At 31.7% G+C, this 16450-nt stretch overlaps 2 protein-coding genes across 5 annotated transcripts; both read right to left on the bottom strand.

Moving 5' to 3' along the window:
- Positions 1–762: 762 nt before the first annotated feature.
- Tif-ia (RNA polymerase I-specific transcription initiation factor RRN3 homolog Tif-IA) lies at positions 763–3632 on the bottom strand. 2 transcript variants are annotated; one of them, XM_083049154.1, is made up of 8 exons: positions 3338–3632; positions 2838–3044; positions 2466–2685; positions 2272–2377; positions 2032–2184; positions 1465–1947; positions 1192–1370; positions 763–1102 (listed from the first exon to the last, which is right to left on the bottom strand). In XM_083049154.1, exons 2-8 carry the CDS (start codon positions 3042–3044, stop codon positions 792–794), a joined length of 1659 nt encoding a protein of 552 aa, XP_082905280.1. In that variant the 5' UTR covers positions 3338–3632; the 3' UTR covers positions 763–791. The 2 variants fall into 2 exon arrangements, with proteins under 2 accessions (XP_082905280.1, XP_082905271.1); XM_083049145.1 differs by having other exon boundaries at positions 764–1102; positions 2272–2380; positions 3338–3628.
- A 401-nt stretch (positions 3633–4033) lies between these two features.
- On the bottom strand, positions 4034–16376 carry LOC145942415 (diacylglycerol lipase-beta). 3 transcript variants are annotated; one of them, XM_083049109.1, is made up of 14 exons: positions 15312–16376; positions 12129–12227; positions 11613–11825; positions 7247–7563; positions 6623–6766; positions 6359–6527; positions 6019–6142; positions 5796–5939; positions 5602–5713; positions 5415–5507; positions 5122–5276; positions 4884–5018; positions 4605–4723; positions 4034–4267 (listed from the first exon to the last, which is right to left on the bottom strand). In XM_083049109.1, the coding sequence occupies exons 2-14, from the start codon at positions 12221–12223 to the stop codon at positions 4090–4092; spliced, it is 1998 nt and encodes a 665-aa protein (XP_082905235.1). In that variant the 5' UTR covers positions 12224–12227; positions 15312–16376; the 3' UTR covers positions 4034–4089. The 3 variants fall into 3 exon arrangements, with proteins under 3 accessions (XP_082905235.1, XP_082905236.1, XP_082905245.1); XM_083049110.1 differs by lacking the exon at positions 15312–16376 and having other exon boundaries at positions 4035–4267; positions 11613–11811; XM_083049119.1 differs by lacking the exons at positions 11613–11825; positions 12129–12227; positions 15312–16376 and adding an exon at positions 7667–8034 and having other exon boundaries at positions 4035–4267.
- Between the last annotated feature and the right edge of the window lie 74 nt (positions 16377–16450).

The raw sequence follows: 16450 nt of genomic DNA, 5'->3' as shown, positions 1-16450 counted from the left end.
GTAGACGCCAAGTATTATTAATAGTATTTGTAATTATATAATAAATATATTTATTTATATTTATAATTATAATAAATAATAAAATATATTAAATATTATAAATATATATATTTATAATATACAAATATATATTTACAATATTGTATAATGTAAGGTCATATCCTCTGCGTTATATAGAGATTTATTTTGTATATTATCTCATTGGTGATGATAAAAAACATGAATAATTTTTAATATCTTTTACAAATTCACACATAATTAATACATGTATGTAGAATCAATTACACGTTTCATATAGAAAATGTGGCAATATATAGCACATCCTTTAGACACATGATTAATCGATTTCCCGGTGAATATGCATTATACTGTAATATAAATTTATTTGATAAATCTTAGTTTAATTATAGTCTCTTATCTAAAATGAGACGAATCGTTATCTGCAAAAAAATCTGGATAGATCTTGACGCGAGAGATTGTACAAGTTCAAAAATTTACTTATATTCAATAAATATTCTGATATATTATCTGTAACTATTAAAAATTAATATATTAAAATAAATACATGCCTTCTTATTCTGAAGTATTTAAATAATTTCATTTATATACATTAGTTTTGTACATATTTTCAGATTGGAATATAGTGGAAATTTTGAAAAATTATATATGTATAATTCGCATATTTCTAACAATATAATTATAATTATAATGTATAAACATTCAAGAAATAAATATCACTATATATGATTAAATAAAGCACCATAATTTATTCTATATTATTATATTTTTATTCATATTTTTTTACTGTTAGCATCTGTTACATTGCTATGAAATAGAGAAACTATTCTCTGTCTGCTATGTTGTAATGTATAAGATTCAAAGGGGAAAAAGTTAGAAACTAAAACAGGCAAGTGGGTTTTCACTCCGAAAATAGGCAATTGATTGCGTTCATTGTTTTCAATTATAGTGTAACAATAGACAAGTTGATATGTGCTTGTAATATCGGCAAAACTGTGAACTATCTTGGTGTTGCACATTTTCAAAGGATTTAATCTACAATTAACGATCCTTGGTATATCAAGTTCTTGAAGAAATAATATGCCTATAACATGAAGAAAAAAACAAATATCGAATTTTGAAAGATATCATTACTAAATCTATAACATGTGTGTAGAATAAATTTGCACTCACCATTTTTTGAACTAACAAATTCCTTGTATCTCGCGATAAATAAATGAAAGAAAGCTTGGCATACAGAATAAAACACGGCGTGTGCTTTCGTGTCATCGTCGACATATTTCGAATGTTCTTGCATATTGATATAACTATGTATCCATATGACCAATTTGGACATAGTCACCTCCACTAATCTGAAAAAAATAACATTATAAATGTTAGATACGTGAATTCATCATAATATTGTTATAACTAGCAAAGACTAATTACTGCAATAAGAGTAATTACCCAAGAGAAATAAATGATGCGGTAGCAAGCAAACTAGAAATATAACAAACAGCTGATTGTCGCAAAACCGGTGCTACATTCGGATCAACTACTTTATGCCATAACCAATCTGTGAAACTTTCCGCGACTGTGGCTTTGAAGCTGCAAATGTAGAACGCGATATATTGCACATATTGACTGGCGTGCGTGGGTAATATTATTGTTTCGAATGCTCGGCGAATGTCAAAATATAATATTTTCAGAGATTCTATCTGTAGACCGCCATTTGTAAAACAGAACTCGTGCATGTATTTAAGAAATAATTCCATGCACGTGTCCATTGTATGCACAATTAAAGGGACAGTTTTTATTTTGTCCGCATCATTATTTACTGTTGTCAGATTGTCACCATTAACTGTTTCATTGGTACAATCATTCATTACATCATCTTCCTCATCGTTGTTTGCTTCTTTACGAGGTATATTGACATCTAACAGTGTCAGCCTAAAGTAGAAATATTTATTTATTTATCAGCAAAATCTAAAGAATTATGTTTTAACTATCTATTATATAAATATATATATTTACCTATTAATAATTAAGGATAGAATGTCTGATCTCAACTGAGGTGCATAATTTAATATTTGTAATAATGCGTAGATATAAATTTCATGTGTATAAGTGCCATGTGCAATATATGGAAATTGTAATGCAAGAGATTGTAGTAAAACTTGGCTTGACCTACAAAAAAATGTATAACATACATATATACATAATAATGACAAAAAATATGTAGATGTTTTATGTTTTCATTTTTCTGCATCTTACATTGGTACTACTTCCAAAATTTTATGTAATATGTCATGTATATGATTTAGCCTTCCTATATCTTCATCTTTAAATTCTCCAGGCTTACGTTCTGCATTGTTATCTTCTACTGCAAAGAAATAAATATTGTAACATGTATGTATATATATATTTCAATATTTTTGAAGTATATTATTATTAAGTATAATTTTTACCTGATTTAAATAACTGAACCAAAGAATTTATTACAGTTTTTATATAGAGTGTTTGCATACACACTAAATCTTGTAAAAAAAGCTTATAAGTAGAAATCACTTCTGGCGATTTAGTTGTCCATTGAATTCGGAGAAGAATTTGAATAAACAATTCGTATTTAGTATCTAACAAGGATATACATTGCCTTGCCTCAGACAAAAACTCTGCTAAATCACTATCCTATAAGGAACAAAGAGAGAATTCTAAGTAAACCATCTTCATCATAATATGCAATTGACCAAGTCTTATGAAGCATACGAGATATGCTCGTCATACATTAAGAGATTGTAAAACATTTGCATGCATTTCATAAATTTTTTGTTTAGTTTTACCTTTACAGCATCTTCTTTAAGTATATGTAACAATTTTTCATATTCTTTGATTCCATTATTTGCCTTAAAATTATATAATATACTTTTAATATCTTTAGGGAGTTTAAGATAGTGTATTCTGCTGGATTGTTTATTGAGTTGTGATCTAATTCCAGTAGCTTTTATTATAGATGACACACTGCTAACTCTTGAAGATACCACAGACATCTGTCAACCATCAGATAAATAATCATTAAACTCTTGGTTTTTTAATGACAAATACATCTTGTAAAGTGCTGCTGCTTTAAATTAATGGCAATTGAGAAGTTTGGACTCCTCTTTCTCTTAATATAAATAGAATATTGTGTTATAACGTGCAAAATGCCGAATAACATATTTTTTTTTTTTAATAGTTTCCCGTACAGGAACGCACTTGACCGGTTAGGTCTTATGGCCAAATGTGACATATGCAGAAACAAGGTTATACACATGTTAAAATGAATTATACTTGAATTACTCACTTTGATAAATATATAGTTTTTACTCTATATAATATTTACAATTTCCGACGATCGCTGTGTATATCTGTTTATATTTTAAACACGTACTATCTCACCAATAATGTACAATTAAAGTTTTCCACGCGTTCACATGTTCTTACAAATTATACGGAATAATCACGAATCACGAATTTGTGTAAAAATATAGATAGTCTCACATTTATGGCCTAGTTTACACCGAACATTTGATACACGTATCAAATAGTAAATAACTAGTAAGTTGGTTCAGTTATTGGCTGATCAGCTGAAATTCACTACTTAATACGCGTATCAAGTGCTCGATGTAAACTAGGCCTATATAACGAAAGGAATCAGGAAGTGCCTTTCGAGATCGGCATTTTCGTATCACAACGTATCTAGATATTCATGTATCATGACTTTAAAGTTTAAAGAATTGTTCATGGTTCATGATTGCAGGAAATATGGTGGAGACCTCTACCAATTTGTCGTAAATTACGAATCTTATTTTTTTTACATTTTGATCGTAAATGTCAAGTAATAAAGATATCAAGCAATTTCTTATACAATTTCTAAATGACATTTAGTTGTTATTGTATGCAGATATAAAATATCTCTATATAATAACATTTTCTATTTCATGCACATATATTGTAAAAATAAACTATAATTATCAATAAATTAATTTTAGGGAGTATATATATCTGATTTTTTTATTTTTTATTAAAATTATAAAATTATTTTATTAGATTACACTAAGGATCGAAGTAATAGGGTATGTCATTCTGTTGCTCCAACAGTGTGGCTAATGCCAGTTCTATGTTTTCTGGCAAATGGTCTAGGAGCATGCGTGGCATCACGGATAATTGCGTAAATTCTTCTGCTTGCGCCCATCGCATCTCGTATTTCCTCTCTTTCGCGAGCTGTTTCTTGCTAATATTATAATATGCACAGAAATATATTATCAGTATTAAGAAATCTTGAAAACCTTTTCTTCGAATAATTTTCATTAAAAATATTTGTATCTACACTTAAAATATACTTTTACAAAGGATTCCATCTAAAGTATATGTATATATATATATATATATATATATATATATATATATATCAATATCTTAAAAAATATGTATATATTTTTTTATAATATTATATATATATATATTTTTTTTTTTAATATTGATGTACATATATATTTTATACTTTATTTAGATGGGATCCCCTGTAAAAATTAATTATTCAAATAAAAAAATAAATAAGAATAACGCACCTCTTTCCCTCCGTCTTTTCTAGCTTGCATCTTGTTATATGAAGAATACGGCCAGCATTAAACAATTGTTCTTTCGAATATCTTCTTTTCGTTATGTCACGTTCTATAATTTTATTATCCTGCAAAATAGTAGACAACGTATTCGTATAAATTTACATGCATACGAAATGTTGAATGTAATATGTATAATTATATTTCTCTCTCTCCTTCTCTCTCTCTCAAATATATCACAAGTATTTATATAATTTCTAAATTTTTATAAATGCATTTTTGTCTAACCGCATCACTAGACTTGACAAGTAAAGGTGATTGGCCCGGAATTGTGCTAATTATGTTATTGGTCCACGTTTTACTCAAATCATTCTCAGGAACTCCAAATAAAGCGTATCCAAATCCATTCAGAACCACTCTGTACTAAAGATATAAAATATTTTGTTTGTATTAAAACAGAGTTTAATTTAATTATATCTGGATATATATCTCGAATTTTGAGAATTACGGATTTCCATTGAAATACCTTAGGTAATTGACAAGCCCGAAGAGTTGCCAATAATGAAGTCCTTAAATTTTCTATGCTGTCCACGCTAAGCCTCATTACAAGATCATCTCCGAGTCCAATGCTCAACGCAAATTCCTCCGTGATCTTGGCAGCATCTCTGCTAAGCAGCCCAGCTTTTCGGAAGATTATATTAAAGATTATTAATTAATCTAATATGTTTGCAAAATTGACAAAATTAGCAATTTTAATAATTAATATATTTTTTAACAAGTAGAATTATATATAACATTATTATATATACAAACAATTACCAGGCGTAGCAAACGCGTAGACTCTCAAATCCGGATAACGGTGACGTATCAATAATCCCAAAAGAATCGCTAAACCGGCTCCTAAACTATGACCTATATAAAAAAATAATGCATGTTACTTCATTACGAAATTTCCAATATATAAGTCAAAAAAATGATAGTTTATTAAAAGTATGAATGTATTCACCTGTGATCGTTAAATTGTAATTGGGATATGTGGCAAACGCTCTTTCCAGAACTTTATAGTTTTCCAATTGCTTCAAGATTACTTTCACTCCTATTATCATGCCTTTATGTGCCTATAAATTTTCCTTCGATTTAGAATTTGGATCGAATTATTTTCATGTATCTGTGCGAAAGAGATAGAGTAATTACACTAACCGTGCTATCTGGAGGAACGCCAGGACATTCGAATGTATCGGACGCGGCTGCAATATCAGTGATTAAATCTCGCAAGGATAACGATCCTCGTATAGTTACGACGATACTAGCAGTTTTGTGATCCGCAATTACGCAGAACGGTATCTGCAAGATTTCAAAGATTAACACTAAACGTCGGGCAGGAGCGTGGAAAGAGTATATAATTTAAGAGCAGTATACCAACTTCGCATAAATGATTCTTTAAAGAAGCGAATAGAATATCCTCCTCGGGCAGCTTCGATAGGTATTTAATGCCAGAAAGATAACAGAGGCAACAATTATCATCTAGAATAATGTTACGCTTTCGCCTAAAAAATAAAATATACATCTATATAATATATATATATATATATATTTTAATATTATAATTAATTTTGATATCATTATAAAATAATTATTTTATAATAGTGATAAATATTTTATTATAATATGTGTGTAATAATAGTATAATAATAATAATTTTATAATATGTTATTAAATTAATTTAATATTAAATCATATAGTTTTACGCTATATTCTTTTACCGGAAACAAGCGCAGCACGTCATGCCCCGTATTAAACGAAAACATCCAGTACAGAAATGCTGATATATTACAAAGAGCCAGCCGTAAGAAGCGATCGATAATTGCAGGAAGTGATGGGCAGCTTCCAAGGACATCCAACTAGGTGTGCCTGAGAAGATCGCGCTGCTGTCTAAAAAAATATAGCCAGCAAATATTTGACAATCAACAAATATTGACACTTGCGATATATACGTCATCGTATTTTTTCTGATGTAAATAACGTACCTGAAGTATACTTTGGACGCGTGATTAAATTTAACTTTCGCAATTCATGAGTTTCTCGTTTCTGTCGGACTCTGAGTAAGATGCAGCCCGCGATTACATCCGAGGGGACCAAATCGGTACCGCGAAATAATGCGCTTAAAAGACCTACAAAGATATTTATATTAGCACAAACAAAACATATAAAAAAGTTATATTATTAGAAGAATAAATAAACTGTTCTCTCTCTCTCTTGCTCTCTCTCTTAATTTCTGTTATAATTATACAAGCATTAATTCTAAGATGTTCAGATTAATTATCAATTATCAGCGCAATCTTTTAATATTTAAAATGTTTTGCTCTGCTACGAATTAAAATTCACATTTCCTATTACATATGTCAAGGTAATTGCGTATATTACGAAGTAATCGCGTAATCGCTATCTTTAAAAGAGCGACGCGATGAGAGAGCAATACGCGTCGAGAAGAGAATCCCACCGGCGCCCAAACTAGAACAGAGATCAGCGATTTGATTTATCGTCGGGTATCCCGGACGACTTTTTGCGCTCGGGTTTCGCGACTTGGCCCGCGTTCCAGTTTCCGGCATGCGGCAGGACCTCTTCGTAGGTCAGCCGTACCTATGTCTCACCAGCGACATGTTGAAAGGTCTCGTTCGCGCTCTCGTCCTTGCGCATCCACCACAGGAATTTGAATCTGCGTAGCCAGATGCGCGAGATCTTGCCGTGCTCCACGGAACTCTCCAACTGTCGTCTTTCCAGGGAACCGATCGGATCGAACACCAGGGCAAGACCAAAAATGCTGAGGCCAATTAAGATCCAGTCGAAGAATACCAGAGCTTCAACAACGGTGATGGAATAGGATGCGTGATTGCATTCTACGCTTTGCCCGAAAATCCACATCGTGCCTAAGACATTCCATCCGATCTCCGGCAGCAGCATGGATATCCTGAATTAATTAAAAAATCTATGCTTGACCTTTAAATTGTTTATGTAGGTATCTGTATAATATTGCAATAAAAAAAATAAAATTAAGATTAAATGATAAATACGGGCTACTTAAGATTGATGTCTTCTATGTGAGTCTTATTTATGTACTTGCATAATAATACACGCTCGCGAAAATACGATTAATTACGACACACACGCGCATTTATCAACAAAATAAAATAATAGCTTTGAGCGACACTCTCGACCATTAATCGTACGCGACTCTTTATACGATACTTCCAATATTTAATCGCGCGATATTTTGTGCGCAACTTCTGACATTCGTATACATGACTTTATATACGGCACTCCCGCTTTTAATCGTACGCATATTTTATGCGCTTTTGTTAATTATATGCGATAATTATAATTATAAACGAAGCTACGATCCGCGCGGCGCATCGCACGAAATTTACGCAGGATGTCGCCGCAGTGATGTAATAGATTTGTTCTTTTTAGTTGCACACTGATGAACTAGTGCAATAAGTTAGAGTGAAACAAAATATATTTGTCTCACTTTAACTTATTGCACCAGTGTGCACTAGTTAGTGCACCTGTGCAGCTAAAAAGAACAAACCTTATCTAATTAGAAATTATCAGTCTTTTGCGATTAATCGATCATTGAAAAGATCGATTATAATATAGAGCGCTTTACTCGACGTGACAAGTACTTCGAACAATATTTTGATCGACCAATCAAGAGAAAGGAACATTTTCCTCTTGTCATGATTAAAAAAAAAACGTCGAGTAAAAGCCATCGCACACGAATTTCCGTAACCGTAAGCATAAGACGTAACGTAAGAATTATTTTATGTCTAAAATATGTGTACATATTTATATATATTACATATTAATATTCTTTAAAATTATTAAATATCAAATCATACATAAATCAGATATATGTATACATATGTCATGCAATGAACATAAATCGAGTAGAAGAATAGAGATGTGCCATAACCTTTTAGTAGCAATACTCATATATATATGTATACAATTCTTCGTACGTAAAAATTTCAACCGACTGAAATTCATGTTACGTGTTAAGATTATGGTTATTTCTGATCTTACGGAATAATTTAGATCAAAGCTAGTTTTTGATTGGTTCTTGAGCTTATGATTACGTCTTATGCTTACGGTTACGGAAATCCGTGTGCGATGGCCTTAAGGCCGGTTTATAGAGGCGGTAAACTTTTTCCGTAACCGTAAATTTAAGGATTCAACCAATCGGGTTGCTTGATTCGGCAACGTGATTGGTTGAATCCTTAAATTTACGGTTACGGAAAAAGTTTACGGCCTCTATAAACCAGCCTTTAAAGCGCTCTATGTTAATCGATCTTTTCAATGATCGATTAATCGCGAAAGACTGATCATTTCTAATTAGACAGTTGGCATCACTGCGGTACGTCCCGCGTAAATTTCGTGCAACGCGCGGATCGTAGCTTCGTTTATAATTATAATTGTCGCGTGCTGTTCTCTCAAATATGCGTCGCATATAATTAACAAAAGCGCATAAAATATATATGCGTACGATTAAAAGCGGGAGTGCCGTATAAAGTCATGTATACGAATGTCGAAAGTTCCGCACAAAATATCGCGCGATTAAGATCGGAAGTACCGTATAAAGAGTCGCGTACGATTAATGTTCGGGAGTGTCGCTCAAAGCTATTATTTTATTTTGTTGATAAATGCGCGTGTGCGTCGTAATTAATTGTATTTTCGCGAGCGTGTATTATTATGTAAGTGCATAAAGACTCCATATAGAGTACGAGTAAGAGAGAAAGAGAGGCCCGGGGAGGCATCCGGCAACGGCAGAGCAACCTTGTAAGTAGATTATAACCTATTTCGTTCATTATATTTATTACTTGTAAAATTATAACAATATTACTTGTTTACTATCCGCGATAACGATTCAGTTTACGATGTAATGCATAGGATGGATTTTGGATATTTTACTTTTCAAAACTTTCAATAACTTTTAACAATTTTTTAAATAAATAAATTATAATAAAATTCTCATAATAATATATATACAACTTTTTATATGAAAATTATATTTTATCATATTTTATATATATTTAGATCTAATTTATTCGACGAAATATAATTTATATATAATTTACATAATTTATTCGATTAATCGCAAAAGACTAATCTTTATAATTATTTTTACAGGTGGCATCACTGCGTCGTGTATAATTAACAAAAATGCATACGATTAAAATCAGAAGTACCCTAGAGTCGCGTACGATTAACGTCGGGAGAATCGTTCAAATTGTCATGCAATTATTTTATTTTGTTAATTAATGCGCGCGCGCGATCGTATTTTCGCGAGCGTGTACTGTGTAAGTGCCAAAAAGACGCTAAAGAGCAAAAAAGCAGGAGGAGGCCCGGGGAAGCATTGGACATCGGTGGAGCAACCGTGCGGTAAGCAGATTATAAATAAAAAAAATTTATATAAATTAATATTATATAAATATATAAATATATAAATATATAAATAAATAAATATATAAATATTATATAAATACATAAATAAATATATATATATACTATATATATATGTATATAATTTATATAAATTTATTATTTAAATTTTTATTAAAATAAAGTTGAAAATATAAGTTAATATTAAAAATAAATTTGGAATAAAATTAAAAAAAATAATTTGCGAAGAAAATAAATATGGATATTTAAGGTAATTTACAGAAAAATAAAAAATATTAAATTAAACTTTATTATAATTAAATTATTACTAAAAAAATTTATTATATATATATATATGTATATAATTTTAATATTGTTTATACAATTTATAATTATTTAACTTTTTAAAAATTAAATTTTATTATATTTTATATAAATTTAGATCTAAAAAAATAATTAAAAAGTTGTGATTTTTATATGTTATAGATCGATGCTTTGTACTATAGAGCTCCGCTGTTGCGCATCGTATCGGTGAGTGTATTGCATGTATACATATACATATGTATAACGTTATCTATATATGTATTAATCACTAAAAATTAACTAGAGCACAATTTAGAAAAAAAGAGTTAAGAAATTATATGTTAACTTTATATGTTTTAACTTTTTCATTAAAATAATGAATTACATAATTTTTTTTTAAAAACTAAAAAATATATGCCAGCAAATAAAAGTATTAAAAATTTTCGTTTTTTTGGTTTATGTACATTTACATATTCATGAACATGATAAAAACATTTTGGCGATTATTTTTGTGTTATATATTAAAATATACAAATATAGGAACTGCGCATAATAAAAGGAAGAAGAAACAGAAAATAGAGAATAGAAAACAGGAACAAGAAATAGGGAACAGTTCAATATAAAACATGAAATGTAATTTAATTAACACAGAATAGAAAAATTTTATCACTTTAGCACTATTCCTCTGTTTCTCTATTCTGCATTACTAAATTATATTTCATATATTTTATATTAAATATTCTCTATTCCCTGTTCTTATTTTCTATTCTTTATTCCATGTTCCTTATTTCTTTTATTATGCCTCTAATATAGCAAAATAATAGAAAATTGCTCATAACAATTCGATTTTTTTTCAATGTCTGTTTATAAACAGGATGCATACATTTTTGTACTTTTCTTTATGCAATCCACATATTTGTATTCTACGTAAATACGTATTATAAAATCTTTGTGTAATTAGCAATTAAAAATAAAAGAATTTTGACAAATTAGTTTAAGAGAGAAAATATATGACAAAATTATTTATTTTCAAACAAATTCACATGTACTTTAATACAATTTCAATTTAAAATTCATAAGGATATGTAATATACAAAATTAGAAAATTACAGTGAATAAAATGACGACTTCTATTTTCTGATAAAAAAAATCGACCGAACAGTTCGTTGTTAAAAAAATAATGCGATAAAAGTATATAAAACTCTTCTTAAGAGCACCTTTACATGAAGGTTGGCTTAGAAAGCTGACTGACGTGACGCTAGTTTATTTATTGCTTACTTGATTATTAGAAGGGGTTCGACGTATCGTCGGGCATGCGTATCCATGATAGTCCCCCTCGCGCTATACCTAATGATAATGAGTATCAAGAGCGTGACGATGATGAGCATGACTGCTTCGCCGAGGAGATACACGCGCACTAATTCACCTCCCAACCGACAATTCCACGTATCCTCGTAGTACCTTACGCAGGCGATCCCTATAAGAATCAACCTGTAAAACGCATAGTCGATTACGAGAAACAAACTAACAGTGATCCGTGCGATTTCGATCGAGCGATATGCAATTGCAAAAATTTGACATTGAGGATAAATTCAAAAATGCCAAAAGTTTATATCTAGAAGAGAGATCTCGCTAAATTTTTAATCTAAATTATTGCATCTCAAGACTTGACTTCTGACAGAATATGTGATTTTCAAATAAATAACTCGTATCTCCGGCTTTCTATTCTAATATCGTATACGATCATTTTTCGATTATTCAACTGGTTACTGGCTGTCTAATGACAATACTTACCATACAATACGAATAAATAATTCGAACAAGCCTGGATACACAAGGTCGTCGGTTGCGGCCAACCATTTTCGCCCAAAGAGCTTCAACGCAGGCATTTCCCTGTAGAAAGAAATTGTACTATCAATTCTACAAGTTCAATATTAGTCGAGAGAGTTAAAAATGAAACGTGGCATTAATGGCAGAAATTTCGAAAGGAATGTCTTTATCTAGATTTTTGTATTTACATATATTCGTGATACTTAAACTAGATTCAGTCACGTTCGCAAAGACCTTGCGAGGGCTCACGAAACGCGCGACGCGGAAAGTTTACTTAACGAGGCGCTCTTACGAGTTTCGCAATATTATTACAGAAAAAGTAGATGCGCCTTTCTATGATTATAAATATCTCCAAAGATTCGGCCGATGAAATATCTCCTTGATCGCGAACCTCCGCCCGGAGAAAGCGTCGGGAGAAAGTCTCTGTGTCCATCCGACATTCGAGACCGTATTGACACAGCTTTCCGACATTCTTTTAAATGGACCGTGAATTTAACAATTCCGATCGCTAGTGTAGAAACTGACAGCACAGCTGATTATACTAGCGGCGATGAATTATGTTTACAAGCGATCTATGTGTGAACGTTATTGAACAACATGACGTTATTGAGAACATTTATATCTTGTTCCATTGTGCTACACTAATCACTGCCAATTGTTCGACAATTATCTTCGTGTTACAGGAAGACAATTGTCCAACAATTATATTTATGTAATTATAAGAAGAAAAACAAAACAAGCGATATTGTGAATAATATTTACATTCGCGATTCAGAAAATAATGTTTTTCAAAAAGCTCTTTCAAAGAAGATGAAAAGCTCAAATTTATAAGAAATACTAATATATTTTTCCTCGAATATATTTTTTTATTAGTATATTTTTTAAAAATTCTTTCAGCGCGTTTAAATCTCTCTTTTAATATTGTCTGTGATTTTTAACAGCTTGAATGTTTCGTTTCTGATCTTTTTCGACACTTTTAAACTTGTGCGCGAATTAACGTCCCTAACTAGTTGCGTAAATAACTTTCAAAGTGTTTAATCGCGGGAAAGCACGCAGTTTACATCATAACACATGTACTTTTTGAACGCGTCAATTAGTTGCAGATATACGATTGCTTAACTACTTTCTTTCGTAAAGAACCTGATTACAAGAGAACGCGGAAATTATATCGCGTTATTATAAAACGATGAAGCAGAGAAAATTGATATTAATATTTAAGTAATTTCGTTACCGCTAACGACGAATAAGAATTCGAAATCTCGAGTTACATCAAATTGTATAACTATCGATGTCAAGATGCAAATTGTTTCTCGTTATAAAATTCCGATTATTATAGCCTTGTAATGTGTGTGACATCGTTTAAATAAATCAGATATCAAGAAATGTTATAAATAACGTTTTTTACGTTATTATTCTCACAATTGAAGTAAGAAAGAAAACTGCTGGAAGATTACAAATCTACAAAAAAACCATAAATGCCGTACAATTACGCTGACAGCAATCAACAGTTTCTTTGAAACACGTCATTATCTTACATTTGCTATTATCTGACACAGTGTCATGTAAAAAATAGTAAAGAAGATTATTCAGATCTGTATCATTCGGCTTGTGAAAAATAGATATATTATTTATAGTAAAAAATAGCTATTTATGAGAATAATATAAAAATTATTATTCAATATTATCATGAAGAAGTATTTTTTCTAAGTTGTATAACTATGTCTAAACAATCACGTATAGTTTTGTTTTTTAATTTTAGCAAAAAATTGAATAAAATAAAAACACATTTTGAAATACAAACTGTAACTGCATATGCGTATATGCTTTATGAATAAGGTTAATGGGTCGAATTATGCAAAATTAAATATGTTGTATACATTTTGTAACTTGAAATACGTGTCGCGGACGAAACATATAAATCGTACACACTCATTTAACGCTTGTACTCATTAACTCATTCCGTTGAAATTTTTTGTTTAGCGAAAGTTATGTATTTAATCTCACAGATGATAATGAATATTTTCAACGAACTTAATATCATAATTGGAGAATGTTTAATGCAGCAGGAGAGAGCAACTCGTTATCTTGATACAAGTAGTTAATAATTATTAGCAAGCAATTTTTCTCACTATGTATCTTTTAGAAACTGCATGTAATATTGGATAATAGTTGATATTTCGAGAAGAAATGTATACAATTTATATATTTATTAATGAAAAAATGTGTAAAATGCATTTGGCCGCATCTGTATAGATTGGAATATTCATCAAAATTATATCATTTTTATTTCTCAGGGGAGCAAAGGAATATCTCTCTCTCTTTTCATATTATATTATAAAACTTCTAATTATTATAAAGATATTATCAAATTAAAGCCGATTATTTTTGCTCTCATGTTCTATACGTGCGCAATGTTCTTTATTAAAAAAAAAAAACAATAAAACATACTATTTATAGCACATAATATCTCTCTCGATGAATAACAATCTAAGCATAGTTTTATATAATGCTATTTTTCTTACAATTAGTATGATTATTTAAAAGAATATTAGAAAATTAACAGAAAAAAATTCTATATAAATCGATAATAGATGTTTGCGCTATATAACATTTAAAATTCATCACTCGTAACATTTTAAAGACCGTCCTCAACAACAAAAATATCGACTTTTACTCAAGTCTCCCTCAATCAAAGGTTGGTTATCTCTAGGAGCGCAAATACCTAACTGCGTCTAACGGTTCATACTGGTTGAAACATCCTTATTTAGATTTCTGCGGAAAATGAGTATTTAGTTTTTTCTTAATTTTTATATAAATAATGCAAATACTATTAAGTACCTTCTAAACAACTACGTATCTTTCCCAATAAACATTACATATACAATAATTTATTATAAATTTAAGAAATAAAATTCTCAAGATTACTTGAAAATTCTTTATTACATTTTGAAAACAGTTAATCGTTTTTATGAAACAGATAATACGACTCCAATGTTTTTGTAAACATAAAACATTTTATTCTGACGAATTGGCGACGAGGAAGACTAATTATAATTTACAAATATCTTACGATACATGATTTTATTACACTCATACCGCTGAATCATCGCTAAAAAAAGGTATATTATGTGTAAATGATGTTCTTACCTACGAGTAGGCGCGAATCGATATCCGGTGAATCCGGACGCGCCTTACACACGCGTTGAAATCTCCCTTTGAAACAAATCTGCCGCGAGAGCGGCGGCACTCCACGGCACTCCACGGCACTCCACGGCACTTCGCGCACTTTGTGTGCTCTTCACTTGCTCGCTTTCACGGGAATTCTACTGCCCGGTTCCACAAGAGCTCGAAGGAATCTAACCGGAATTTCCGCCTAATCGTCGAAACTCTGCGCCTTTCTCCGAGTCGCGCGCGCGCGTTGCAAATCTCGACGAAACTGGAGCACTTCCTGCGCCGCACACTGCGTTCCCGTTAAACCGAGTTCCCGTTAAATCGGAAAATTGATTTTCGTGATCGCGTACCGGAGAAACCGATCTTCTTCTCGATGTCACGCAAATATCGCCGTATTCTTCTACTCCTTCTTCGACCCCGATCCTGCCTCCGATCGACGCGCATGCAACAATCGCTTCGCTCTGACTAATCGTTCGTTGCACACGCCGATTTTAACACCACGATTTCTGAAACCACACTTATCACACGTATGGAAATATGCATATCGTCCGCGACACGGGCATTTTTCGACAACCGGTACCAACTCCTTGAACACTCGTGTAAATCGCGATATAGCGCTGATGACAACAGTATGCCGAATCAAAAGAATTTCAATCCGATCGATATATATAATGCGTAATATTTTGCGACGTCGAAGAAAATTGCTCAATACAGAGGACCATCACATATCGTACTATACACGCTACGTGACTCGTTCACCTTGCGGCACTTCGCGCTTCGCGCGAGCGTCCGAATCTCACGATCCTGTTGACCACGACTGTCCGGTACCACTGCAGATACTGTAGAGAACTTTCCCTCTCTGCGCGCATACGACGGGATATCGCGCGGTGTTCTGGCCGCGAAGAGGAAAAATGCAGCGAAAAAGGAGAAAAGGAAGGAACAGACTAGGGATAAACGACCGCCGAGTCGAAGGTAGGAGCGACGAATCGACCGCGCACCTGGCGAACTGGCGAATGTACCTGGCCGTTCCTCTCGCGGGAATAGGAGATGCAGTGAATGCCGATATCCGGTGATGGATCTAGAAAGGAGGACTGATCGAGGAGGGGACACGCGCG

This window comes from Prenolepis imparis, unplaced genomic scaffold (genome assembly GCF_030444845.1).
Source record: "Prenolepis imparis isolate NDT839.2.m4 unplaced genomic scaffold, iyPreImpa1.0 SCAF_1, whole genome shotgun sequence".
Taxonomy (NCBI): domain Eukaryota; kingdom Metazoa; phylum Arthropoda; class Insecta; order Hymenoptera; family Formicidae; genus Prenolepis; species Prenolepis imparis.
Note: the sequence above shows the minus strand (reverse complement) of the source record. Positions and strands in the feature narration are given on the sequence as shown.